The sequence below is a fragment of the Sinocyclocheilus anshuiensis genome, unplaced genomic scaffold (genome assembly GCF_001515605.1).
Source record: "Sinocyclocheilus anshuiensis isolate Anshui unplaced genomic scaffold, SAMN03320099.WGS_v1.1 scaffold1371, whole genome shotgun sequence".
NCBI lineage: Eukaryota > Metazoa > Chordata > Actinopteri > Cypriniformes > Cyprinidae > Sinocyclocheilus > Sinocyclocheilus anshuiensis.
The window spans coordinates 219,795-246,302 of record NW_015539833.1 but is presented as its reverse complement, the minus strand read 5'-3'; the positions used below and the strand labels follow the sequence as shown (position 1 = coordinate 246,302).

The following is a 26,508-nucleotide window of genomic DNA, read 5'->3' as shown; positions in this document are numbered from 1 at the left end:
AAAAATCTTCTTGTGTGTATTACATAAATATGTGATATGATATGATATATGTGTGTGTGTGTGTGTATATGTATATATATATATATATACACAAATATTTAAGTAGTTTGAGAGCATAAGAAAGCTGACTAGCATCAATCATAGTGCTTCTCTCAGTCTTCTGATTGGTGGAGATTTCTCTGCAGAATCATGGGTAATGTAGTTTTTCATTAGGAATTCTGATGTTGATTATGACTATTTTAAAAAATATGTTGTAATAATGCAGGGGGGGTTTCTTCAACAAAAGCTTATATCATCTATTAACTAACTCGTAGTTCAGACTAGGTCTGTCTTTAATGGTTTATAAGTTATCGTTAAAAATCAATTCCACTATGGAGAAAATAAATGGGATTTTTACTTTTGGAAACCAACTGTTGCTCTCTATTACAAGGTGTAAAACAGATCTCATCTTGTCATTTATTTTTGAAGCGAACGCTCATGGCTCGTGGTTCTTCTTCACAGTCTGTTGATCACGTCGATGGGTCACATTAAGCTGACGGATTTTGGCTTGTCAAAAATGGGGCTCATGAATCTCACCACAAACCTGTACGAGGGACACATCGAGAAGGACGCCAGGGAGTTCCTGGACAAACAGGTAAGGAAACAGGCCTGTCCTCTTGTGATCAGTTCACATGCCAGGTGTAAACAGGATGGTATTGTCTCTCTGTCTCAGGTGTGTGGTACACCGGAGTATATCGCCCCGGAGGTCATTCTCAGGCAGGGCTATGGGAAACCAGTGGACTGGTGGGCCATGGGTATCATCCTCTACGAATTCCTAGTGGGCTGCGTGCCGTTCTTTGGAGACACAACTGAAGAGCTCTTTGGTCAGGTGATCACAGGTGAGTCTGAATCTTGAGGTGAATCCTGATCACACTTCATGTCCCAGCACATCGGAGCTTCAAAGCAACACCTGAGCTAATATTAGCAGCAGCGGTGTTGATTAGAGCAAAAGCAAACACATTCTTCTCCTCCAGAAACCTCTTCCAAAGTCCTCTATTGTTCTAGCAAAGCTTTGTAATTCCATACACCGAAATGTGATGAAGAGCTTCAGTGCTGCCAACAGATTTCTGTGTGTGTGTTTGTGTAGATTATATTGAGTGGCCTAAGGGAGACGAGGCACTGCCTAGTGAAGCTCAGAGCCTGATTTCTGCCCTGCTGCAAACCAACCCACTAGTGCGATTGGGCACAGGTACACATCCACCAGTTTACTACACCTTCACACACTTATGCAAATCAAGATGACATCAATTCAGATTGGACGCTATGACTTTAATACATATTCTTGGTCTTATTGTGAGCAATTCATCTGTGCAAATTATTTCTTTCTGTTGGATTATTTCCTTCTTTTGTAGAATTTCATGTATTTCTTTCTTGTTTCTAGAATTACTGTTCAAAAGTGTTAGGTCAGTAAGATTTTTTAATGTCAAGGCTGCATTTATTTGATCAAAAATACTATTTTAGTATTTTTAGGTAATTTTATGAAATAATATTACAATTTCAAATAACTGCTTGCTATTTGAATATATTGTAAAATGTCATTTATTCTTGTGAATCAAAGCTGAATTTTCAGCATCATTACTCCAGTCTTCAGTGTCACATGATCCTTCAGAAATCATTCTAACATGCTGATATTACTCAAGAAACATTTCTTATTACTAATGTTGCAAACAGTTGTGCTGCTTAATATTTTTAAGGAAACTGTGACACATTTTTTCAGGATACTTGAATGAATACAAAGTTCAAAATAACTACATTTACTCAAAATATAATTATTTTGTAACATTATAAATGTTTTGAATGTCACTTTTGATCAGTTTAATGTATCCTTGCTGAATAAAAGTATTAATTTCTTTAAAAAAAAAAAAGATCATTGTTGATCAAAAGATTATTGACAAAAGATCAAAAGATTATTGTTCACCCAAAAATGAAACTTCTGTCATGATTTACTCAGCCTCATGTTGTTCAATATGATGGCAACTGTCACAGAATATGAAAGTTGCTGTTCCCTTTCGAGCGTTCACTCTATATCGCGACGCATTAGCAGTGGGAACACCTCCTCTTCTCCGAAAATCCTGAAACCTTATAGGATAACGCCAGTACAATAAACTGGAAAATTGTCACTAAATATGCAAATCCCATGCAAATACTGACAAGCCTGCGGGCAGTATATAATGCGGTGAGAGCGATAATTGCCTCAGAATCTTCTCCTTCACGCTGCCATCGTCGAAGATGCACCAGAAGATACAACAGCTTCTTCACCGCATCCGATGGCTATACCTTTTGCCGAATTTGCGTTGCGACCCAGAAATGTTCAGCCAGGGGGTTACCTTGGGACTAGTGACGGCACACACTGTGGTTACGACAGATGCGTCGACCTCAGGCTGGGGAGCAGTGTGTGAGGGTATGCCAGCTTCAGGCCTGTGGTCAGAGCCTCAGAGCAGGTGGCACATAAACCGCTTGGCGGCGTGTGCTCCAGGGCCCTGGAGGTGGATCTGTTCACAACAGGCGAGAACACACACTGCCCGCTGTTCTTTTCGCTGTCTCACTTCCCATTGATGGTGGACACTCTGACATTGCGCTGGCCTAGAGCCAGACTTTATGCGTTCCCTCCGGTGAAGATTTTGCCTCTGGTGTTATACAAAATCAGGGAAGAGAGAGTGTCGGCCCCGAACTGGCCAAATAAACCGAATAAACCAAAAGATGTTGGTGGCTCCCCCTCAGGAGGGACCTGTTGTCTCAAGCAAACGGCTCGATATGGCAACCCCACCCAGAGCTGTGGAGCCGTCATGTGTTGCTACTTCAGGGGTCCTAGGGGGGCTAAACTCCCTGCCTCCCCATGTGCTTGACGTGTGCTTGGTCTGCACAGCGCTGCTTCAAGTCGAACACACCTAATAACTAGAGCGCATTAGCATCAGTTACTGTCATTACTGTTAGTTACTACAGCCCACAGTTTGCTAGCTAGCTATGCCTTCGTCACATTAATGCATATTACCTGGTTGCGATAATTTACAAAACAGCTCGGTCTCCATATTTTAATTAAGCTGCTAGAAGGAACATTCATTCAGGTTGTAGCAGTATTTGACAGTTGAGAGAGATGGCAGCTTTCCTGCGAGTGGGTGTGGTTTCAGCGCTGACAGCGGACATGCCCCCAGCGTTTGAGAGCAGAGAATACTGCTTATTTTTTTCAATATTTTGATAATAACACATTTTTCTGTGGTGTGACAAACTCAGAACACATATTTAATATTGCTTTACACAGATTTTAACTGTATGTAAAACCGTTGCTTGAACGCATTATTAGCATATTAGGATAGTTCTGGAAAAAAAGAAAGCAAGTCAGACTTGCGTAAACCAGTTTTTGCACCACAATGCATGGCCATAACACCTTATCTTACCAGGATTGCATGTTTATCTGTTTGTCTATAAATGTACTTCTCTTTACACTTGTGTGAACAGGTGGTGCGTTTGAAGTGAAGCAGCACTGGTTTTTCTTGGGATTGGACTGGAATGGTTTACTCCGACAGAAGGCCGAGTTTATCCCTCATCTAGAGTCTGAGGAGGACACCAGCTATTTCGACAGTAAGGACACTCTCACACTTGCTTTTGAGTCTGCCCTTGATCGCCATCTCTCTATCTCTCATCATCATCTCACACTCCCTCTGTTTCAGCGCGGTCCGAGCGTTATCGGCACATCAACTCCTATGACGAGGACGACACCAACGACGATGAGCCAGTAGAGATAAGACAGTTCTCCTCCTGCTCGCCGCGCTTCAGCAAGGTCATTCTGACACATGGCTGCATTCATATTTCATGCTTTCTTTTCTCAGAAGCACCCTTGAATGTGTAAACAGACACATTAACACTCATCTTTCTTCTTTATCTTTCTTCTTATTTAATTTTTAATGGTCCATCAAGGTCACATTGCATCCTCTGATTCCTTTTAGGGGAGACCAGGCATAATTGTCACAATTTTAACTCCAGTGAATGTTTATTTATTTATTTTTATATTTTTGTATAGACGTGCAACCCTCTTCAAGACCACTTGCTGAGCAAAGACCTTGGATTATATATTTCAAGTGATTTCAAGCACCAAAATAACAAAAAAGCCACCATAAAGTATAATATACATCACTGTTCAAACAGTCAGATCAAAGATTTTTTAATCTTATTGACAGAAGTGTCTTATGCACAACAAGTCTGTATTTATTTCAGCAAAAATACTGTAAAAACATCAATATTATGAAATATAATTACAATTTAAAATATTTTTTTCTATTTGAATATGTTTTAAAATGTAGTTTATTCCTGTGATGCAAAGCTGAATTTTCAACATCATCACTCCAGTCTTCAGTGTCACATGATCCTTCAGAAATCATTCTGATATGATGATTTGCTGCTCAAGAAACATTTCTGCGATGAGTAACCGAAACAGCCTTTGTTCTGTCTTTCAGGTGTATAGCAGCATGGAGCACCTGTCCCAGCTGGAGCAGAAGACCCCTGTAGTTACCCGTCGAGAGCACAAAGGTCGCCGTGATGACAAGATGGCCAAGCGGGAGAGTCTGGGAAGCTTCACTATGAGGGACAAGAGCTGGAGGACAGGCTCACCTGAGATGTATGTTTGAGAGAGTTAAATTGAATATAATTGTACATCACTGCATATGAAGATATTCTATCAAAATTACTGTATTTTAACATTCTTTTTTTTTTTTTTCATTTCCACAGGAAGCGTCTATCATGCTCTGAGTCTCTGTATATGGAGGGAGATTGTAGTCCTCCGATGGGTGCCCGGCGTCGTTTTTCAGCCCTAATGGACACTCACCGGTTTGCCGCTCCTCAAGAGGGTGATGGAGAGCTCTCAGAAAAGCAGGGTGCTGCTAAAGCCCCGGGATCATTAGTAGAGGGAGCCACTGCTCCATCATCGCCCAGTGCCAATGAACAGAGGAATGCTGGAAAGGAAGTGATGTCAGCCAGTAAAGGGGCAGGTAAGTGGAAAAGAAAAAAAATTGCAAAAAAATGTATAGACTGTAGAGCAGGGGTGTCCAAACTCGTCCTGGAGGGCCGATGTCCTGTAGAGTTTTGCTCCAACTTGCCTCAACACACCTGCCTGGAAGTTTCTAGTATGCCTAGTAAGACCTTGATTAGCTGCTTCAGGTGTGTTTGATTAGGGTTGGAGCTAAACTCTGCAGGACACCGGCCCTCCAGGACCGAGTTTGGGCACCCCTGCTGTAGAGTTTCAGATAGACATATTTTCTGTGTATGTAAATTTTGCAGACAAGCCACTGAGACCAGGTGAGATATCAGCACCACAGGCCATACCAGGAGCCATAGCAGTGGTCGGTAGGGACGTGGTTGCCATGGGTGACACTGTCGGACAGCGAGCGACCAAGGATCTGGTGCTTCGGCAAGCGCGTCACCAGCAGCTGTCAAGTGATGGGGAGAAACGCACCTCGCGTCCCGGCACCAAGGTCATCAAATCTGCATCTGCCACCGCTTTGTCTGTCATCATACCCGGAGGTACAGTTCAGCCTTCATTCCTTTGGAGAAGTCATCATACAATTGTTATATAAATAATGCCAAGTGCAAAAAAATTATAATATATTGATTATTGATTCATCAATATCTAGTTGAGCAGCATGGTAGCTCTCCATTGGCCAGTCCAATGTCCCCACGCTCTCTCTCGTCCAACCCCTCATCACGAGACTCCTCTCCCAGCCGTGATTACTGCCCCACAGTAACAGTGCTTCGTTCACCAATTACCATCCACCGCTCTGGCAAAAAGTATGGGTTCACACTCCGTGCCATTCGGGTCTACATGGGCGACACTGATGTCTACAGTGTGCACCACATAGTCTGGGTGAGACAGCAATACAACATGAGAAAAGGTTGATTGAGTATAGAACAGATTTGCAGCAATAGTTTTGTTGAAGCTATGTTGGGTCAATTAATAATTCTGTCCTTAACTAATCACAGCATGTGGAGGATGGAGGCCCTGCTCAGGAGGCGGGACTATGTGCTGGTGACCTCATCACTCATGTCAATAGTGAATCTGTGCATGGATTGGTTCATACCGAGGTGGTAGAGCTTATACTTAAGGTGAGACACAAGATGTTCTCATCAGCGAGGCAAAAATTGTAAGTTAGACCACACAGAGAAGTAATAACAGACATGACCTGAGAATATAACTATTCAAACAGTCCTATTTGTTTCTTTGCTTTTTCTTTGTTCAGAGTGGAAACAAGGTGACTGTGACCACAACACCTTTTGAAAACACGTCCATTAAAGTGGGACCAGCACGCAAGTCCAGTTACAAGTCCAAGATGGCTAGACGCAGTAAGAGGACAGTCAAAGAGGGACAGGAGAGGTACAATGTGCCTCCAGTTGTGAAGATTGTCTATATAAAGAATATCTTTTTTCTTACCCCTGTCTGTTTCTCTCTTTTTCTTCCATGATCATGCACAGTAAGAGACGCGGGTCTTTGTTCCGCAAAATAACTAAGCAATCCAACCTGCTGCATACGAGCCGTAGTTTGTCATCTCTGAACCGGTCCCTGTCATCCAGCGATAGTCTTCCTGGCTCTCCGACACACAGCCTGTCCGGTCACTCCCCTACCCAGAGCTACCGCTCAACCCCCGAGTCATCCCATCTTGGTGAGTAGATCAAAGCATATGTTGTGATATCAAAGGTAAAACCCAACAACTTAAAAGGTTTAATGTATACATTCATTTCAATTGCCTGTTGATATTCTTGACCCAGGTGCCTCCTCCCAGAGCAGTTCTCCTGCCTCCAGTACCCCAAATTCCCCCGCAACAACCCAGCATATGAGACCCAGCTCCCTGCATGGACTTTCCCCCAAACTACACCGCCAATACCGTTCAGCCCGCTGCAAGTCAGCGGGCAACATTCCTTTGTCTCCATTGGCTCATACACCATCCCCAACTCAGTCCTCACCACCTCCTTTGCCTGGGCACACAGTCGGAAGCTCCAACACCACCCAAACCTTTCCTGTCAAACTACACTCATCCCCACCAATCATAAGGCCTAGACCCAAGAGTGCCGAGCCACCCAGATCACCGCTACTCAAAAGAGTGCAGTCAGCAGAGAAACTCGGGTCACCGCTTTCATCTTCATCTGAGAAGAAAGGTGGGATTGGCGTGATGAGGAAGCACAGTTTGGAGGTTGGACATTCAGATTTTCGTAAGGATGGTTTCCACTGTGAGCTTGGCCTCCAGAGTTTGGTGGAAATTGAGGGTGAGAATCTGGCATCTGCTCCAACAACTTCTCCTTCACCCACTCAACCGTCACCGCCTGAAAAGGGTGTTCTGAAGCCGGTCCGGAAGCTGGGCAGGCAGGAGTCACCTTTGAGTAGAGATGCTTTGCTTGCCGGGAGGGAAAGGGATCGAGACAAGGAGAGGACTGGTGAACCAAGTCAAGTTAGTGAGGCTAAACCAGGGGCAGTCAAAGAGACGCTCCCTTCTGGTGGCATTACTCCACCTGGAAGTAAGAAATCTCCAAGTGTTGAAGCATCTCCGCGGCCCCCTTCTACACTACAGGAAAGTTGCCTAGCCAAGCCTCAGACTTGGCAGCCTCCGGTAGCATCAGAGTCCAAACCTAGTGTAGTTGCCTCTATTCCATCGCCCCTGACCACAACATCTTCCCCGTCTGCCAAAACAACAGATCCAAGTTTCATTAAGGAAATGGGAAATTATGACCAAGGAAGTCTTACAAAAGATGTCCAAAGCCAGGCATTAGGAACCACTAAGCCTTCATGCTCTGTGAGTACATCAGGTGTTATCAACAAAGACTTGTTGGAGAAAGAAGGGGGAAAGGGTACTGGGAAGAAAGAGGTGAAATCAGATTTTGGGAAGACTTCAACTTCAGTCAAGCCAAGTATGCTATGCAGTGATCCTGGGAAGACAACAAGCACAGAGATAACCAAAGCAAGTAAGGGACCAGGTGACAGAGAGGGTTTCAAAAAGAGCATATTAGATTCCCATACCAGAACTTTAGATGTCAGGGCAAGAACTGCTCCATCCAAAGGGGTTGTCCCATCCCACCCACCCCAGGTGCAGTGCTCTGCTTTGGGAAAACTTAGGCAGGACAAGGGCTTAGCTCCGGTCAGCTGCTACCGGGGAACATTGGATTGGGAGGACAAATGTCTCTTGGAAGTTGTTGAGGAACACTCTCCATCTCCCACTCCTTCTCCAACTGGAGTTCCTCCTGATCTGCCCAAAACTCAACTTCAGTCTCCTGGTGAAAAATCTGGTTTGGCTACACAGTTGACAAGCACAGGGAAATCTATAGGGCCTGTTAGAGGTGGAACTCAGGAGGGGCCCAATGCCAAAGATACCACCAAATCATTGGAGGTCACCAAGGCTTGTGCACCAGGAAGACCTGATCCTGCTTCTGGGAGTAGACCAAGCACCAAAGGAGTCAGTCAGAGTCCTACTAGCACCTCTCCGCAGGTGAAGACTGTCATTACTCCTAAGCATGGCTCTTGATCTTGTGCTAGTTGGAATAATAAATGCTTTTTTTTTTAGGGTTTAGCAGAATTCACTGTTTTTGAGCACTTAGACTTTTAGGGACATTCCACCCAGTGAAAAAAAGACATTAAACCATATTACGCTGAACAAAGACCACAACTCCTGTTATTTAGTGTACATGCAGAGCTGCATCAGAAAAAGATTATAGATGTATTATATTAGAATGTGTGTTGGGTGTTTATGTATGAGGAGATGAATTGGTGCATGTTTTGTGGTGCTTGTGCTACAAGGTAAAAAAATTGAAAGTGCTTTAACAGATCAAGCAATGCTGAATACTGTGAACACCAAAACAATGTTACTACTTTTCTAAGCTGACCAACCACTTCATTTCCTTAAACTGAAAAGAATTTGTTCAAGGTAACGGCATATCAAGTTTTTGGCATAGACAGAACATAATCAAGAACACATTGCTTCCTTAGCTGTTTTTTTTTTTTTTTGGCTTGTTACATGATTCAGGAGTTTATAATCAGGTTTAGCATATCCATTAGTGCAGGGGCAGCATTTCCGTATGGCAGTCGCCATACCCCAGTTGTTCATTGCCATACCCTAGGCGACCCCCCACGACCCCGGAACGCGATTTCAACCGAGAGGGGACCTCCCCCCAGGGCTTTAGGACAGACCAAGAACAGACTGGAACGAATCGAGGGGGAGGCCAGTGCCATACCTTATGGTTCTGTGAAATGCTGCCACTGCATTAGTGGCTAGCGCATACTGCTTTAGCCATGAGGAGGATACTGCCTAAACCATAGATTCATTCCCCTTATAAAATTCCCTCTTAACTAAGTCTCTCATCATACTGAATTAAGACAGTTGAAACTGTTGACATTTTGTCGATTTTGCTGATTGATGCCTTCTGAGGTAAATATCAGTCCATTTACAGCAAGGTGGTGCATTTGGTGGCCAGTTTTGAATGGGGAAAGACTAAAATATTCAAAGCTTACATTGAAATAACTTGTCAAATCACCAATATAATAAATGGTATCATAAATTTAGCATCTTGTAGCTAAATTTAGCTATTTATTCTCAAATCAAACTAACTAAACTAAAAAGGCAATGATGTTCCTCCAAGACAATCATTGATCTGACCATAGAAGAATAAGTTCCTTAGTATGCATTGACAAGCAGGTGCCTCTATGTTTGCATACTTGCCTAGAGTGTGTTTCTAGCCTTACAGTGTCTCTGTAAATTTACAGTTTACTGGCAGATTTGATTCATACTCAAAAGTAGGTCAATGTAATGTACAGCTCTTGACATGGACTGGTGCATCTTTACTCTATTCTGTGCTACTGAATTCTCCTTGAAAGTGATCGTTGACCTCACTGTGACTCTAGCGCTCAAGTCTCATATTCTCTACCTGAATTATAATTCTTCAGCCATGGGGGTTTGCAGTCGGTTAAAGCAAGGGGTCAAAGTTTGGCTGGTTAGCATGGCCCAGTTAGCCCCTGATGTTAGATGTCATAACTACACCATCTGGCTGGCAAAGAGAGCATTGACAGTCATTCAAAAGAAACTGTGTATTGAAATGAATGCAAATGCATTTTGTAAATCAGTAAAATGAGAGAAGTGGTTAAGGGTTTGAACATCTTTGCAAGGCACTGGCTATGTTTTCTGGAGCAGTGACTATTGAAAGTGAGATTATAAACTAAAAACCGTAAGTGCTAAATACATATCAACAAATTTGAAGGACATGAGTATCGTCTTGTCATATAACACAGGTCTTGATTACAGAAACTGTTGGATCAGCAAATTAATGATGGTAGTTGGAATCTGCTGAGTGAAAGAGGATTCTATGGTAAATATATTCTATAGTTACTCAAGCATCAGTAAATGTCACTGTTGTCATGGCAACTTGGAGCCGGTGTAGCCTGCCGTCTGTTGGTGTTTCTTTGTGTGGTCTGAATGTTGTTCACTAACATGCAACGAAAATATCACTAAACATTTGTTACTAAAGTAACTCTGTTTTCACTCAAGCTTATGCAAAACAAATGTTTGTAGGGATGTGACTGATGCTTTTTTGCCGTGTTTGTTCTTTTGCCATTTTCAATTAAACATCAATAGGAAACAGTTGTGAAGATGAACAGTGGTTTTACTAAAGTATCCATAGTTTAGCTATGGTATTAGTAGTGAAACATAGTAAAGAAATGGTATAAAACAATAATGAACTAATTAGTATAACTAGCATTTTCCTTAGTATTATCAAGTTTATAATATGTAAACAAAATCAGAAGACAGACTAAAAAAGGTTTGTTTTTTTCAAAAGAATCTGCAAGAGCAAAACTACACATCTTCTAGACATTTTCAGTAATTTATCAGATTTCGACACTTAATTATTTAATGATAATATAGAACTAAGGACATTATTATTTTTGATTTATCATTTTAATTCATTTATTTATTAATGCCGTGTATAAATGAGCATATTGCTAGATGATGATGATGATGATGATGAGTTGAGGTGTGGCTGGAATAGATGGAGTTATGCTGCCATCTGATGGCTAACAGGAACACTGTCACTATAGTGTTACATCACTTACATCTTATATTTACAGTGATAATAGTAGTATGGGTTGCAATCAGTGACGAAACCAAGAGTGCTTTATTTATTTGTATTTCATAGTACCGTACAGAGGTATTGAATTACTGTAGGATGATGATGCCTTTGGGTAGACGATTGATATCTATTAATACTTCCATAAATGTATTCTGACGTTGTTTATTTTTCATCAGCTCTCATCTCATCTCAAATATCTTTTGCTGTTTCATATCTGGTTTCAGTGTTAGTGAAGATTTCTTTATATCTATTAAAACATATATTATATTATATAGAAACTCAACACAAAGTATATCAGAGAGTTATTTGGATGCATCAGTGAAATGGAGAAGTGACGACAACATATGCACAAAGTAATGTAAAGATTTTGGGTGAATGTGTGAATATATCTGATGTTACACACCAGAAAACTGAATTTCAGATTATTCTTTCCCGTGCATGAATTCTTAGTTGTGGTTAAAGGCAACTAACACTTCACTGGCCTGAATGTTTCCACTTTATACCATGTGACTGTTATAGCTGATCGAATATGAGACTAATGTTTTATAATGATCACTTAATCTGTACTGTAAAGCCCTGTGTCTTATTCAGTTCTGAATGATTGGATTTACACTGCAGAATAGATTCACAGAGTGAACTAAAAACAAGAATCCACACATATTAAAAGTTTGTTATCCACTCCTATGTGTCAGATTATATTCTTATGTGTTTGTGTTTATGTGGCCATATTTGAGAAATTTCTGTTTTTAATGTAATTTCCTATAAAATGTGATCTTTTGAGAATGCACTTTATTTCATGTCATTTTAATTTATACGTTCTTTGTCGTTTTATCAAACTGTCCAAAATTCTGAACAATACTGTACATAGAGGTAAATAAAGACATAAAGATATTCCGTTCTAATATGAATGTCCTACATAGGAGAAATGAAGAGTATCTCAATCTTGTATCACCTGTTGTGGCATTTTGTACATGAATTTGTTAATTTATTCTATTTATTTGGCTCTGTACATCACTTTTATTTACAGCAAATGTCAATCGATCCATTAACTGAGGTGCAGTGTGTGTAATCTATTAATAAAGAGATATTGTATAAAATGCCATGCTTCTTTTATTTGCTTTGGAGAATAGCCTGCTAAACTTGAACTAGAAAGTTCATCAAGACAAACGTTGAACAGTGAACCAGAACCTCCTTGTCTGTTAGTTTGAGTTGCTAGGGTTTTCATTTTTTATTAAGGTATTGCTAGATTCTCAGTCAAGTCAACATAGTTATAGACTTTTAGTCACAGAGCTTTTGACCTCCCTTATCACAGTTATGGATTATTAGTTAACGCTACTCAAACTGACCTTTTGCAACTACAAAAACTAGCCTGATACTGTTATCATGATCACAATGATGCTATTAGTGCTTTGCAAGCAGAATCTACTCAACTGCAAACAAAGCATAACACTACCATGACCTTTTACTGATTTATACTAGTAATTGTGAATGTCTGACACAACTTTGTCTATAAAAACTGGAACGTGGACATGTTTTCCCCTCATGAATGTAAAATCTGACTAACCAAATAAATACCAAAATTAATTATTTCCTTTTGACACCCCAGACTATTGCTTTACTTTATATTCATCTTGTATGTACATATTTGATCAATTAAATAAATAAATAAAATAATTTATAATTAATTGACTACAGTGTCTCGTACGTTTAGTAGATTGTCCAATCATTAAACGGCAACTGTCAAACCTGACCAATCACGTCGCTCGGTGGGCGGGTCGAGGGTGTGTATCCGCAATGACAACAGGAAGTGGCTGCATACTGGTTTAATCGCTGTTTTATGCACTCTTCGTCTCAGCTGACAGACAGACAGCTCGGGAGCCGCGCAAGATTGTAAAGACGCAGAAACTCATGACTACAGCTTTAATCGATACTCGCCAGGATGACGGCGCCTGAGGAGGCCTGAGCTCGGGTTCACACAGCGGTCGTCCTTGTCAAGACATCCAGACAAGCGGTCGAGCAGCTCGACACTGACTGGACGACGCTGCCTATTTATAGCAGAAGTAGGAAAATATCCGGAACATCAAACATGCCGGGTCTAACGTGAAGGTAACGCCTCTAGCTGGCTAAAATGACTTTTGAAGCTTATTAGAGTCGTAGTGCCTGGATACATGATATCTGTCTTCACACTTGATTTGAAAATATTCCTCACAAACCACACAAATCAGGCTGCCTTATAAAGATTCACAATGAGCTGGGTCATTTTAGGGCATTAAAAGCTGTATCATGACTAAAAGTAGGCGATTGCTCCGTACTAATATGAATGACTTATTTCCAATGACATTATTTCACAATTATCTACAGTAAACTGGATTTTCCTCTTTTAGGCTGTGTTTATAATGAAATATTAGTGAACTTCGTAGTGCATTATGAGCAATATGTGCATTATATACTTATACTGCCTAGTCTTTTCTACAGTGGTGACCTCAAGAAGTTGCATGTTGAATTGAGAGGGTGCAGTCTAGATGTTTAATTACTGTTTTTTTCTTCCAATTTTTTGTAAAATGCCTTCAATTTTGGCAGTCAAAATTGATTGTTGTTCATAGTAGGACAGGACATGCACTGCATTGTGGGAAACACATTTTGACAAATGTAATAGTTTATGCAAGTATTCTGTGCAAACGGAGAATTCACACACTATTATCATGCCAGTAACCTAGTATAAATGTAGTATACTGTTCTGAATGAAGCCATTGTGATGACCTGTGTGTTCACTTTTTCTGCTGAGCACTCAGTGGTCACATGGTCTAAAATTCACATGTATCCACTTTCCCCAAGCAGTCAAGTGTACTAGAATGAAGTGGAAATTTGATAGATTTTACTGTCATCGTGAACTGGTGACATTGTCTTATTTCCCTTCGTTAGACTGTAAGCTCAAACCTCCTTGAGAGAATAAGGAAATGGCACACTGTAACGTGTACTTGAACTCTTGTGGCCGTCAGCCGCCACACCTGTCCTCAGTCAGGGCTCATGTGACAGGCTCTTTCTCACACACAGCTTGTTTGTTTGCGTAACACACAGGTGGAATGTTTTCTAGATTGAAAGGTGTGTATTGTGGTGTCACATTATAGTGAGTAATTAAAGTTGTGACTTCTTTGATGCTCCTATAAAGTACCGTAACTCTATTATTGTATTAAGTTGGATTTGTATATTCATGTTGGTAATCACAGGCAGAGTTTCCACAGTCATGGAAAGCATGGAAATATCAGTGAAATTGTGATTTTTTTTTTTTTTAGCCATGCAAAAATGTAAATGAATAATAATTAAAAAAAAATGTATATATATATATATATATATATATATATATACAATTACACTACCATTCAAACGTCAAGATTAAAAAAAAATAAAAAATAGCAGGAACTCATTAAATTGATCAAAAGTGCCAGTAAATACATTTACAATGTTACAATAGATTTAAATTTCAAATAAATGCTGTTCTTTTGAACTTTATTTTCATCAAAGAATCCTGAAAAAATATATTGCGGTTTCTACCAAAACATTAACTGATTTCAATATTGATAATAATAAGAAATGTTTCTTGAGGACTAAATTCAGCTTTGCCATCACAGAAATTACATTAAAAAAAATCAAATAGAAAAGTTATTTGAAATTGTAATAATATTTCAAAATATTACTGTTTTTACTATATTTTGCTCAAATAAATGCAGCCTTGATGAGGATAAGTGAATAAGAAATAAAAAATGTTGAATAACATTTTTTTTTTTTCAAAAACATACAAAAAAAAAAAAATCCTACCTACCCCAAACCTTTGAACAGTTGTGTAGGTCTGTATACATTTTTCTATTTGACTGTGATAAGCTCTAAAATAATTTATCAATTACTTTGTGTGAGTCAATGTCTAAAATGATTATAACAATCAAAAAAATCCCTGGAATTATACAATTTTAGTAATCTGGATGACTGGAAATTACTTGGAAAGTCCTAGAAAAATCATTGATCAAAAGTTGTGGGAATCCTGTACATCGTGCTGAATTATTCACCAGAGAATACCATGGTATTCTAATGGTACAAAAGATTTTTTAATTTTTAATTAAATTAATTTAAAAAAAAAAGTTAATTTAGGCTTCTCTACTTCAAAATGTACAAATAAATATAATTGATATTCATTAAATATGTATTATTTTTTTTATTGTTGTTGTTGTGTTATTAAATTCATGTTTTAAATATTACCTTTAAGTGAGTGTTAAATGACAAAGCTCATCTAAATGAAGAAATGAGCATGCACAATTAAATATCCATAGTCGACTGATATCAATAAATTAAAAAATCCAATAACTAATATGGTAGCAGTATTTTAAGCATCTCTAGTATCTAACCTGTTTTCTCAATATAACTTCACCGTGACACTGAATAGGCATCATTAATTATGTAAATGTGGGTGTCACATGTTAATGCTTCAGTGTTTCTGATGTCAGAAATCTGATTTCATATTCAGAATGAGACATTTTTGGCAGCTTTTTTTTGGACTGAGGAAGGTTTTGAGTTCTGAAAATCACAGCTGTTTTATTTCAGAAGGTCAAGGAACTACCAATTGCTCATGACATCAAAAATGTACCAAGAAATTAAGGAACCTCTCATACCATATATTCTCTTTCTGTCTCTCTGTTTCAGGCTGAAGTTCTTCTGTAATGCTGCTGTATCCAGCCTGAACCATGAACTCGGTGTCTCCCAGTGGTGTTCAGTACATAGTGGGCGGCGGCACTCATGAGGACAGGCCCTCAGCGCAGTCCAGACGCCACAACGGCCACGGCTCAGCGCCTGACGGCATCAGAGAAGGCTCCGGAGAGCCCGATGAAGTGGATCGCCTGAAAGCCAAGTTCATGTCCGCCTGGAACAATGTCAAATATGGTTAGTTTTCAAGCATATGAATGGGATTGTTACGGTTTGCGAACTGGTTTCTATGACTGACACCAAATAATGCCACAAATGCTTAGTTCCTTTTTTCTCAGGCTATTTTTGAAGTCAGATGTAGAGGCACATGTTCACAAATGACCACAACAAATATCACTGACTGTATCTCAGCGAGTTCCTGTCTTCATTTTCCCAGGCTGGACCGTTAAATCCAAAACTACCTTCAACAAGACCTCCCCTCTGATCCTCCTGGGTCAGTCCTATCTGTTCAATAGTGAAGGTGCGTCATGTGATCTGCCTGAGAGCCGCCACTGGTTGAGTCAACTTAACCTACGAATGCCACACTTTTAGTCTCTGCATTTTAAACTAGAGAATAAATCGTATACAAATGTTGAAGGTTGTATTCTTTTGCATCTCATTCCCAGATGAGGTGGATAGTTTCCGGCAGGCGTTCGTGTCGTGCGTGTGGCTCACCTACAGAAAGGAGTTTCCTCAGCTGGAGGGATCCAGTCTGACCACAGACTGCGGCTGGGGCTGCATGCTGCGCAGCGGACAAATGCTGCTGGCGCAGGGGTTACTGCAGCACCTCATGCCTCCAGGTCTGATTTACTGTCCCATTTGTTTATTTGCATGTAAATTAAATGCAGATTATAAAGCAACATGTTAATGATGCAAAGCAGAATGCCTAAAACCTGCTTAAATATATATAAAAAAAAACTTTTATTAACCATAATAAACAACTGTAGTTAAGTCATATAGTTCATTAGTGCTTTAATATATACACTATGCTGTTCAAAAATTTAGGGTTGGATTTTTTAAAAATGTTTTTGAAAGAACATTTTGCTTACCAGGGCCGCATTTATTGGTTTAAAGATACTGTAAGAACAGAAATATTGTGGAATATTATTACAATAAAAAAAAAAAAAAACAGTTTTCTACTTAAATAGATTTTAAAATGTAATTTATTGCTGTGATCAAAGCTGAATTTTCAGCATCATTTCTCCAGTCTTCAGTGTCACATGATCCTTCAGAAATCATTCTAATATGCTGATTTGCTGCTCAAGAAACATCTCTGATTATTATCAATGTTAATAACAGTTGTGCTGCTTAATATTTTTGTGGAAATTGTGATATATTTTTTTCAGGATTCTTCAATGAATAGAAAGTTCAAAAGAACAGAATTTATTTGAAAAATAAATCTTTTGTAACATTATAAATGTCTTTACTGTCATTTTTAATCAATTTAATGCATCCTTGCTGAATAAAAGTATTATTATTATTATTTATTTATTTTATATTTTTTTAAATCTTACTGAACCCAAACTTTGAAATGGTAGTGTAATTGACTTCCATAGACTCAACTGTCTGCTGCTCTCTGTATCTCAGACTGGAGGTGGGCGGATTGTCATCCACTGACAGACGTTGATTTTGAGGTGCTGAAGCCTCGCTCGCCCTCCCGTCCGGCTGGCATGTCCCTTCCGTCTTTCAGTTCTTCCTGGACCAGCCCCGTTTCCCAGAGAGACCCGAGCTCTGGCAGCAGTGAGGGTCACAGGCGGACCCCGGGGGGATGTCCTGCAGCCAGCCATGAGCCTCAGGTGGAGGCTTTGCACCGAAAGGTGGTGTCTTGGTTTGGGGACCATCCCTCAGTTCCTTTTGGTGTCCACCAGCTGGTGGAGCTGGGAAAGGAGTCTGGGAAGAGGGCAGGGGACTGGTACGGCCCGTCCGTAGTGGCACATATGCTGAGGTTAGAGGAGAGCAAATGAATGTTATTGTATTTAGATGTAAAAGCTTCGTTTTAATAACTGAACAGTGTGAACTGAACTTTTTGTCATTTAATGTCTTTTCTTCTACCAGAAAAGCAGTGGCTAGAACCGCTGAGTTTCACAACCTTGCTGTATACGTGGCACAGGACTGCACGGGTGCGTTTTCATGTTCAGTCTTGTGGGCTGTGCATCCTGCGGTCATTTTTAAAAATCAGTTAGTGAAACTGAAGGTTTTTCCTGTTTCTAAGTGATGTTTAGCTCATGCTTCTGCTTCTGTCTGTGCTGCAGTGTATAAAGGAGATATCATGAGGTTGTGTGAGCTGTCCGAGTCTGGTGGCACAGGCTGGAAATCAGTCATCATTCTAGTGCCAGTGCGGCTCGGAGGAGAATCATTAAACCCCTCCTACATTGAGTGCGTTAAGGTACATATACTGCACATCACCTCAATAAGAACTGTGATATATGTGATGTATGATAAGTTAACATATATTATATTATATTATATTATATTATATATCCAGAGCAAATTAAATTTACAAAAGTGATTTTATATACATAAAAAGCATAATATACAAGTAAAGTGTCTACTTTAATGTTTCAAATAACTTTTGTGAACATAAAATGTCAAAATATGGGTGAAAAAATGTCATCATCATTTAGCATAACACATATATTTGTGTAAAAATGAAGCAGCTTATATTAAAAACAACCTGTATATTAAAAACTTAACTATATTATTATATTAGTAATGAATAAAAAATATTACTTATAAATCTTAAGCCAATTTTTGTCCAAATGTAAATGTTAAATCTAAACAAAAATCTTTACATCTTTAACCCAAACATCTTTACAAACAAAATGTAAAAAAAAAAAATATATATATATATATATATATATATAAATCAAATATATTACATTTATATATAATATACAGTATATACTATATATATACTTTTTTTTTTTTACATTAATTTAGAATAGTTTAACACTTGGTTAGAATTGTTTAATGCTTTTTAATTACTTGACAAAAAGGCCTTATGTTGACATTTTTTCTTAAATGAAGAACCTCTCTTTTCCTAGAACATTCTCAAGTTAAAATGCTGTATAGGAATTATTGGAGGAAAACCCAAGCATTCCCTGTTTTTTATTGGTTTTCAAGGTATGTGTCTATTAAGAGCTATGTTTTGATTGGTTACTGCGTTCCTGTCCGCTCTCTGATTGACCGCTCTCTGTCTTCCAGACGAGAAGCTATTGTATCTAGACCCACACTACTGTCAGCCAGTGGTGGACGTCACCCACGGCAACTTCTCTCTGGAGGTGAGATGGAAAGCAAACCTCTTTACTCAAAGAGAAACAATAAAACATTACATTTCCATCAGAAGACATTTTCATTTCAAAGTTTTGACCATGTATGAGGAACTGAAGCTGCATTGGTCTTTTCTCTCGTAGTCTTTTCACTGTAACTCACCCAGGAAGATGAACTTTAGTCGTATGGATCCCAGCTGCACCATCGGGTTCTACGCGCAGACTAAGAAAGACTTCGAGTCTTTGTGCTCAGCGGTCAGTGAAGTGAGTGTCTTGTTTGAATCAATAGGATATATGTTTATTGTAATAAAAAAATGAATAATAATGCCAGAAATGTCATTTTTATGCCATTTAAGAATGAATGCATAAATATCAAGAAGCTGAAATAAATATTATTATATATTTTTTACTATGTGCATGTTATTTTTTGTTCTTTTTCAGGCTTTGTCATCCTCTAAAGAGAAGTATCCCATCTTTACATTTGTAGAGGGCAGGGGACAGAACTATGGACTGGAGGGGCAGAGCGGGGGGTCCATGGACGGTCCTGCAAACATTTTCTCATGCAACAGAATGAGCAGGAACAGTAAGAGAGGAAGCACAGATGAGTTTGTGCTCCTGTGAGGAGCGTATTGCATGTAACACAGACCCTACCCCAGTGATGCTGCACCCAACATCATGAAGCTGCTGTTCCTCACGTCTGTGCACTGCAAAATATAAAGCAAACCTGGCATTGAGATTCTCAAGAAAACCTGTCCGAGTCATATTTCACCCCAGAACCAAAGGGAAAAAAAAAGAAATTATATTTTGCATAAAGAAAACTTAGCATATTTTTAGAACTATGTTGTGATGTTATTTTCATGACAGTTAAGCACATTTTACTCCAGTTTATCATTAAAGTAATGCCAAAAACCTCTCGTTCTCCATACTGTAATGTAAAAAGGCTACATTATTTAAATTGAAAAGTGTTTTTTGCACTGCCTGTGCAAAAAACTAAAAGTGTTTTTTAGTTTATTTAATTAGTTAAAATTGTTCATTTTGATTATTGCATTACAATTTAAGCATGTTTTTGCATTACATTAATGAGAATTTTGAGAGGATATATACTTAATTATCAATGTGAAAATATAATAATTCTAAAAATAAGGTTAGTTTTCTTAATGCATAATATACTTTTGGAGTGCATTTCTTTGGTAAACTGCTCCTTAAATGTGGCATTTGTTCATGAATGGATGAGGAGCATTTTCTATTATTGCAATTTTTCAAAAAACGGATTCATCTACATTAAAGGGAAAGTTCGCCCAAAAATAAAAAATTTATGAAAATGTACTTACTCTCAGGCCATTCAAGATGTAGATGAGTATGTTTCTTCATAGGAACAGATTTGGAGAAATTTATCATTGCATCACTTGCTCACCAGTGAATCCTCTTCAGTGAATGGGTGCCGTCAGAATGAGAGTCCAAACAGCTGATAAAAACATCACAATAATCCACAAGTAATCCACACCACTCCAGTCCATCAGTTAACATCGTATGAAGTGAAAAGCTGCGTGTTTGTAAGAAACAAATCCATCATTAAGACATTTTAACTTTTTACGTAATGAAGAGGCCTGACTGAATGGCCTGAGAGTGAGTCCGTTTTCAGCAAATTTTCATTTTTGGATGAGCTATTCCTTTAATGTGTATATAAATGCATACACTCAAACATTTTGTCTCATACACTGAACACATGATCCTGCTGTTGTGTTGCTGTCTTTAAGAAGGTAAACGGGTACTCTGTTTTTTTTTTTTCTTCTTCTTTTCTGAGACTGTAATTATGACAATGAGTAAACCTCCTTGTTGCTGTATGATATGGCTGGTTTTCTAAGTTGTTAAATTGTAAATCTCTCAGCTTGTGTGCTTGAACCGAGTGTGTTTTTGTTTTAAATCATTGTGCTTCATTTGTCACCAGTTTACAGCTTTCTTTTATTTAATTGTATCTTTTATGGGGAATCAGAGCCGTAGTACCTCCTCAAGCTCTGGAAGATGTGTGGCATTGAGTTTGATGCTGGAAGCTGTCTGAATATTTGATGTCTGATTTGCTTTTGCTTGTTCAGGTCAACAAAATTAGCTGTTACTGTTTCATTCTTATTTAAGCTGTTAATTTTATTTTTACAACTTGTATTTTTTAACGTTCTGCTGTGAAAGCTGAACTGCTGTCACTCTTTGAACAATCGTTTTTTGATTAATTGTAGATTTTTCATTGTGTATCTATTGTCTTTTACATTTTGAACTCTTTCCTGGACATGGGACCAGTGAACAAGAGATTATGAGATTATGCTTTTGTTTATTTTGGACTTGGAAGATGGAAATGATCAATTAAATGCAAGAGAGAAGTAAATTGGTTATAATGCCTCAATTGTCCTCACTGAGTATATGACTTTAAAATAACTTCAAGTATTTTCTAAACAGCAGTTTTTGAACTGACGTATTTGAGTGCATCTTGGTACCATTGAACAGCTACTGTCCTGTTTGCTTTTAATTTTTGTCTGTAATTTTATCTAAAGTTTGTCAAAATTAGAACAAAAAAATATGAAATTAGTGAGATATATATGTAATTTATTTATTTATGTTTTTACCTGAACTGTCACCTGCACTTAAAAATACTTAAAGAAGTCGTTTCCAAGTAGTCTGTTCTCACAATGCTAAACAGCACATATCATTTTATGTCTTTGATTTTTAAGATCGTTTTGCTTATTGTGTAGAATATTCTGGGTCCTGACATAATACCAGTTGAAAACCTCTATCCGTTGAAGGTGGGTATTTTAGGTCATTTATATTTATAAATAGTGTAAAAAGCTTTTATTTTGTAGCTGTACATATGCTTTTGTTTTGAAGCGTCGTGGCTGACTTTTATTTTGAAGAGGTGTGAAGGGCAGGGCGCTGACTTCCGCCTGGCCGAAGACAGCAGCAGCAGCGGCGGCGGCGGCGGAGCTGAGATCAGGGCGGATTCACCGAGTCTGTAGAAACATGGACAGTCAAGGCAGAAAAGTGGTGGTGTGTGACAACGGGACCGGGGTGAGTGTGACTGCGGACCTCATACGGCTCGGTCCGGTCTGAATTAAGTTTTTTTCGCGGCTGTATGTGATTTAAAGACGGCTTGCCGGAGAAAGATGCAGCGGAACAGGAAGTGAACTGATAGTACCTTATTTTACACAGAGATTATCTGTGATTTACACTCGACCTGTAATGTGGAAAAAAGCTCTGATCGGATGCACGGAAATCATAGATCGGGCCGGATTATAAATGCTTTGCATGTGGATGTTTTGTAGGAGCTTTGCGAATGTATTGACACGATTGATACTTAACTTACACATATTTTCATGGATATTTGAATGAGGTCGCAGTGTGAGCATGCATTATTAATGAAATTACATGTTTATGCAAAAACATTTTTTTATCAATGATGCATGTGTGTTTGTGTCAGTAAAAGATAAAGATGATCTCAAACTCACTTCCGAGTTTGTAACCTCACATCTGGCCGAGAGAGGAAGTGACATACGAGACAAACACCTTCCATCATCATTCTCTCTGTCTGAGGGTACATGTTTATGGTAAAGAATACTGTGGTACATATTCTGCAATACCATGGTATTAGCTTAATACATGTTCAGAAAAACATGATATCGCCGTGATAAATGTCCAGAACACTATGGTAACTGATTAAAATTGTGTTTATAATCCGGAATAAGTGTACACAAAATTGTCTACTTATTTATATGATTAAAATTACCCTGGTACCTTCGAAAATGCACAAATAATATGAATTTATTTTAAACTGGAAAACACTAATATTGGGCCCTTCCTGTTAAAACTACTAAAGCATCTTGTTCGTTTGCTTTTTCTTTCTTTTTTTCCCCTTCATTTTTCATTTAATGGCTAGTGATCTGTCTGTCTTTAATTTTTTTTTTTTTACAGTTTTAGTCATTTTATTAATTTTTAAATTAATTTATCTATTTTAATTTATTTCTGTTAGTTGCAAGGCAACATTTATTTATTTTTTCAGTCTGATTGGTCATATTTTTAATAACTAGTGTCTTTCTGTCTTAATATTTTGAGGGTTTTTTTATATATATATTTTCAGATTTCATTTATTTTTCATTTACTTTCATCTAAGTTTATGTGCTTTTGTCTTTTTTATTTTTGTAATTTTTGTACTTCAACATATTTATTTCTGTTTGTTGCCAAGGCAACATTTAATAATTTTTTCACAACTCTGTCTTTTCAGTTTGTGAAGTGTGGATATGCCGGCTCTAATTTCCCAGAGCACATTTTTCCGGCTCTGGTGGGGAGACCGATCATCCGCTCCACAGCCAAAGTGGGAAACATCGAGATCAAGGTAAAGTTTCCCCACTAAACTGCACCCTAAATCTTTCCCTACACTGACACCATGACTTGGGCTCTGTCCCAATCACCCAGTGAGCTGCCTTGCTGTATACACCCTACAGCAGTCTCCTAAAGCTGCATCTGTATTGAAGTGCAACCCCCATGAGTAACTAAACAGTTCATTTTTGATCAGATGAAACTTTTTATTTACACTTTCTGGTATTAAATGAATTACAAGTATGCTTATAATCTTGAAATGCTGCCTATGTAGGCCACTCACTGGATTTTGTATCAGAGGTTGTAAATTGTCATTCCAAGGATTTCAAAGAAATGCTGTGAATTTGGTAACGGGGCATAACCAGAAACTTGAGTAACTTCCTGCTTGACTTGAACTTCCTGCAGTCGTTTTCACTGGGGGTGGAGTTCTTACAGGTTCCTCTGGCTGAAATATTAATCTTTGATTAAAAAGGAAATACAGAAATATTGAGATATACTGTAAAAATTGTCAGAAGACTGAAAAAATATTAAGAGGTTGTTTTTTAGCCATATCACCTGAGTGTAGTGTTAATCCTGGACACTTTTTTTTAAATACTTTGTTAATTAGAAATGGATATATTTCTAAACAAAGGTCTTTCAGCTAATGAACGATGTAGGGGAACGTGTTTTATGATAATGCCCCAAAATTGACATTTATGTACTTAATAACTCAATTTGTGTAAACGAAAAGCATTCCATTTAAATTTGATCCATCCTAAAAGAGTACAAAGTCTTCAAAAAAAAAAAAAAGCACTTAAAAAAAAAAAAATCTTGTTCCTAAATCCCTTTCATTCTCTATCCTCTTTTTTAATATTAAATATATGTTCTTATGCAAATAAGACCTCATATCATGTAGTACAGTTGACATTTTTTGCGTTATGTTGACATTATGCGTCAGAGAAATAAGTGTGCAGTCATCTTTATTATTTTGTCTTTGAGCTTCCATTTGTGCAGTAGCTCTACAGCATGGCTGTTGAACAGCAGTTAGCTGGTGAAGTGGATTTACTAATTGTAGAGTTAATGAAAGTTATCATGTGCATTGTAATGTTTGAAGCGGATGTCGTAACATACGTCAGTAGACCAGGAAGATTTTAAAAGGGGTGCTTCATTCATAAATACATACGAACTTACTTAACTTCACGCTGTGGAAATACAAACCGGAAGACAGAAGACTGAATGTGAAGATGATGTGCTGAAACGGGGCGGAGCTACGTAAAGTCTATATAAAATGAATTAATTGAGCAAAGAATAAAATACTTCTTTAAAAATGAATCAAAACCTTCATCTGACAGCATTGATGCTTACTGCCAAAGAACCAACGGTCGTTACAACGGATGAAGTACTAACAAACATTGTTTCAAGCAACAAATTAAGAGAACTAATTTATGCATTTCAATACAATTATTTTTAAAATATAAGCAATGAATGCCCCAAGTATACTGATTCCCTTACTGTCTTTTGGACATGTTTTGTCCCTTTTTTCAAGAATCAGTGTGATAAGATCGCTGATCCTGCATCAGTCTTTACTCTTCAGGAGTTTCGCTCTCATCGCTCATCTCCTGTTCTCTCCATATTTGTCTTTCTCTCCTCTGTTACTGTATTGAGGTGCTGTAGGATTATAGGAAGATGGTAAGTGTGTGTGTGTGAGGATTATCTCACTTGTCATGAGGCTTGTCTAGCTTGCCCAGATGAGAGCTGCTGGGCCTAGGCTTAGAACAGGGGTGGGGAACGTTGATCCTGGAGGGCCACTGTCCTGCAGAGTTTAGCTCCAACCCTGAAAAAAAATACCTACCTGTATCCTGAAGACCTTGATTGTTTGATTAGGGTTGGAGCTAAACTCTGCAGGGACACAGGCCCTCCAGGATCAACGTTCCCCACCCCTGGTCTAACCTGTAGCGATTCTCTCTCCAAACCCTCTCAGGAGATGCAGAGCTGGTTGCAGTTTGACATTATTATTGCATTAATGTTCAGACTAATCATAAATCTTGTTCCCTCTCTAACCCTGATGAAATGATCTTGCTTGTATGTGTCAGTGTTTGACATTACCCAGAATGCACTGGTCTGTACCGAATGGCATGAGTGTGCTGTGTCCAAATAGGATATACAGGGTTCATGGTCATAAGTAGCCATAGATGCTGGTATGGCAATAAAAAGTAAATGAATAAATTCATTGTCATAAGAAAACCAGGAAATGTCAGGTTAAAAGTATGTTTTTAACACCTGGAAAAACATTTAAATTTCTATGATATTTAATTATGGTAAAAAAAAAAAATGGGAGGCAGTGTTGTTTTAGTATTATTTAAATACATTTATAGTATTATTAATATTTTGAATGAGCTTTTATTTTTATACTTTCAGTTTTCATTTTTATTTTAGATGTTTTAGTAATTTTGTTATGTGTTTTTATAATTTCTATTCATTTTTATTAGTTTTGTAATGATCTTTTTTTATTTCTGTTTTAGTAATTTTAGAACTTAAATTTAAATTTCATTTGCCAATGCAACATTTGTCATTTAAATTTTTTTATAGAAAATGTAATATAATAAATATAACACGAAATAAAATGTTGTATAATAATAATAATATATAAAATAATAAATTTAAAATAATAAAATAACAAAATGTTCACATAATAAAATGTTATATAATATTATATTAATAAAAGCACAACTCCATGCCAGACTTGATAAGTTGATGTTTGTGAATGCCTGTTCTCTGTGCAGGTCTGCTGACGGGTGTGGTGGTGGACTCTGGTGACGGTGTCACTCATATCTGTCCAGTGTACGAAGGCTTTTCTCTTCCTCATCTTACGCGTCGTCTGGACATCGCTGGACGAGACATCACACGCTACCTCATCAAGGTACTGCCCCGTAGATACTCTCTCTATATCTAATTAGCTTTCATTTTAAAGTGTTAGTTCACCCAAAAATGAAAATTAGCTTGTGTTTTACTTACCCTCGAAGCATCCTAGGTGTATGTG

The 26,508-nt window shown here is 38.2% G+C and overlaps 3 protein-coding genes across 5 annotated transcripts in view; all 3 read left to right on the top strand.

Annotated features, from left to right (window-relative positions):
* The window catches only part of mast1a (microtubule associated serine/threonine kinase 1a), a 72,901-nt gene extending 48,345 nt beyond the window's left edge, over nt 1–24,556 (top strand). Inside the window, exons 15-28 of one of the 2 annotated variants that reach the window (XM_016480479.1) lie at nt 502–634; nt 713–878; nt 1,127–1,228; nt 3,496–3,618; nt 3,708–3,817; nt 4,491–4,651; nt 4,762–5,021; nt 5,311–5,553; nt 5,664–5,893; nt 6,010–6,132; nt 6,267–6,400; nt 6,499–6,686; nt 6,793–8,577; nt 24,546–24,556. In XM_016480479.1, coding sequence (XP_016335965.1) covers nt 502–634; nt 713–878; nt 1,127–1,228; nt 3,496–3,618; nt 3,708–3,817; nt 4,491–4,651; nt 4,762–5,021; nt 5,311–5,553; nt 5,664–5,893; nt 6,010–6,132; nt 6,267–6,400; nt 6,499–6,686; nt 6,793–8,537 — 3,718 coding nt within the window. In that variant the 3' untranslated portion in view covers nt 8,538–8,577; nt 24,546–24,556. Of the gene's footprint in view, nt 1–501; nt 635–712; nt 879–1,126; nt 1,229–3,495; nt 3,619–3,707; nt 3,818–4,490; nt 4,652–4,761; nt 5,022–5,310; nt 5,554–5,663; nt 5,894–6,009; nt 6,133–6,266; nt 6,401–6,498; nt 6,687–6,792; nt 10,500–24,545 lie in introns of those variants that run through there. The other variant, XM_016480480.1, reaches the window with a different exon arrangement.
* On the top strand, nt 12,927–20,066 carry LOC107684258 (cysteine protease ATG4D-like). The gene is made up of 11 exons (XM_016480481.1): nt 12,927–13,236; nt 15,823–16,059; nt 16,259–16,342; nt 16,488–16,661; nt 17,449–17,806; nt 17,917–17,981; nt 18,114–18,247; nt 18,906–18,984; nt 19,066–19,142; nt 19,275–19,394; nt 19,572–20,066. The coding sequence occupies exons 2-11, from the start codon at nt 15,864–15,866 to the stop codon at nt 19,749–19,751; spliced, it is 1,467 nt and encodes a 488-aa protein (XP_016335967.1). The 5' UTR covers nt 12,927–13,236; nt 15,823–15,863; the 3' UTR covers nt 19,752–20,066.
* A 1,604-nt stretch (nt 24,557–26,160) lies between the features above and the next one.
* LOC107684259 (actin-related protein 2-B-like) overlaps nt 26,161–26,508 on the top strand; it is a 4,756-nt gene continuing 4,408 nt past the window's right edge. Inside the window, exon 1 of one of the 2 annotated variants that reach the window (XM_016480484.1) lies at nt 26,161–26,388. In XM_016480484.1, the coding sequence (XP_016335970.1) occupies nt 26,233–26,388 (156 nt within the window). In that variant the 5' untranslated portion in view covers nt 26,161–26,232. The remainder of the gene's footprint in view (nt 26,389–26,508) is intronic. The other variant, XM_016480483.1, reaches the window with a different exon arrangement.